The following is a 1,987-nucleotide window of genomic DNA, read 5'->3' as shown; positions in this document are numbered from 1 at the left end:
ATACAATATGACAAAGAGCACTATGTTAAAGGTAATCTGGAGTATCACGGTAATGGGTGAAAAATCTTTCAATAGAGTTCCCATCTGTGTGCTTCCCTCCTAAAAGCATCTTATTCTAATGTTGTTCTATGAAAATAATTCAACTAAAATGTGCTGAATATTTGTAGAATTCGAAGTTAAAGCATGGCGTTATTTTTTGTGTTCGCCACTCGGCAAATATTATACAGCCCCATATATGCTTTTCTGTGTTGCTACTTTGCCAACATGGTTATATAATTTGACATTTCTTTAAATCTAACATGTTCTCTAGTTCTCAACAACATCAATGTGTACCAAAATGTCATTTTATGTGACATGAGCAATAAAAGAATGATTTCTAGCAGTGTCTGTCAAAATGAATTCAGAGTGCTGGTACTCCTTATTTATACCTATAACCAGACTAGTGCATCACACCAGTCCATAGTGAAATACAATATCACAATCAATGTTTTCTAAGACAGTCTTTACTCCTGTGCAAAAGTACTACCATGGTACAAAATGTTGTCTAGACCATCTTATCCTGCCATGCAACCGCTCCCGCACTGTTGAAGTAATACTTGAGCGTATCCCTCTGGCGTTTGGCAAGCTCAGTGTCCCTGTTTCCCCTGATGGGCCTGTCCAACTCCTCTGTGATGGCGGCAGTTCTCCAAGCTCCAGGGATGAGGTTGTGCTGGGCATCCTCTTGGTCCAACATGCGGACGTCCAGGGCCTGATAGCGCTTCCTGATGAGGTTGTGCAGCATGATGGCAGCTTCAACGAGCAGGCGGACTGTGTCTGGTTCCTGTCTCATCTGGCCAAGGAAGCACTGGAACCGCAAGGCCAGAATACCAAAGGCGTTTTCAACAACATGCCTTGCCCTAGACAGCCTGTAGTTGAAGATCTTCTGCTGTTGGTCAAGGTTACGACGGCCATAGGGTTTCATCATGTACGTCCTCATGGCGAAGGCATCGTCTCCCACGAAAAAGTACGGCATAGGGTGGTCGTCATCATCATGGGGTAGAGGAGCTGGATCTGGGATGCCTAAAGTGCCAGCATCAATGCACTCCTTCAGTTCACTGTTGTTGTAGATCTGGGCATCAGATTGATGGCCAACCCCACCCAGTTCGATCCACAGGAACTGGTATTTTGAATCTACGAGAGCCATCAGGACAACCGAGAAGAACTGCTTGTAGTTGAAGTAAAGGCTGCCTGAGTTGTTGGGCTTCTGAATACGGATGTGCTTTCCATCCAAGGCTCCCAGACAGTGAGGAAGATTCCATCTGGCTTCAAAATCACCTGCAACCTCAAGCCAGCCTTCATTGGTTGTGGGGAGGGAGATGACTTCTGCAGCATACTCATCCACTATCGCTCTAGCTACATCAGGGACAAACTTCTGGATGGTTTCCTTGCCCACTCGGAAGTTGTAACCCAGCTCGGCATAGGTGGCCCCAGTGGCGAGATGGCGCAGGAAGACGCATAACTTGAGACCAGGGGGAATGGCCTTCCTGAAGTGGGTGTCCTTCTTCTGCAGGTGGGGTGTAAGCCTGATCAATAGCTCATCAAACATCTCTGGGGACAACCTGGTGTAGTTCTTGAACTTCCTCTTGTCATTCTCCCTCAGCTCATTCATGAGGGTATGGTACTGTCCACGTTCGGCCCTCAGCTGTGGGTGGAGCATGGGTCTAAACCACCATAAGTGCTTCCTTTTCTTCTTACGAGGCTCTTCTTCTTCAGGATTGGCCACCATAAGTTGATAGGCAGTGGCCACCTCAGCATCTCTCATGATCTTCTGATGGAGCAGCATCATCACTCCAACATTATCAAAAGCCTCGGACATATCGAAATTGTAAATATTTAGTAGAGATGTTGTTCATACAGCAGCTGAAGAGGTTCTGAACCAGGTAGTCGATGGTCGATATTTATATAGTCGGCAAGTAGCGCAAAGTGGCGGCAAGTTTAAACCAATTTT

At 46.1% G+C, this 1,987-nt stretch overlaps 1 protein-coding gene across 1 annotated transcript; it reads right to left on the bottom strand.

Annotated features, from left to right (window-relative positions):
* Positions 1-544: 544 nt before the first annotated feature.
* On the bottom strand, positions 545-961 carry LOC140235895 (uncharacterized). Its single transcript, XM_072315887.1, has one exon. It carries the CDS (start codon positions 959-961, stop codon positions 545-547), a length of 417 nt encoding a protein of 138 aa, XP_072171988.1.
* Between the last annotated feature and the right edge of the window lie 1,026 nt (positions 962-1,987).

Source organism: Diadema setosum, chromosome 12, assembly GCF_964275005.1.
Source record: "Diadema setosum chromosome 12, eeDiaSeto1, whole genome shotgun sequence".
In the NCBI taxonomy this organism is placed as follows: Eukaryota; Metazoa; Echinodermata; class Echinoidea; order Diadematoida; family Diadematidae; genus Diadema; species Diadema setosum.
The sequence above is the reverse complement of the archived record's forward strand: the minus strand, read 5'-3'. Positions and strand labels throughout refer to the sequence as shown.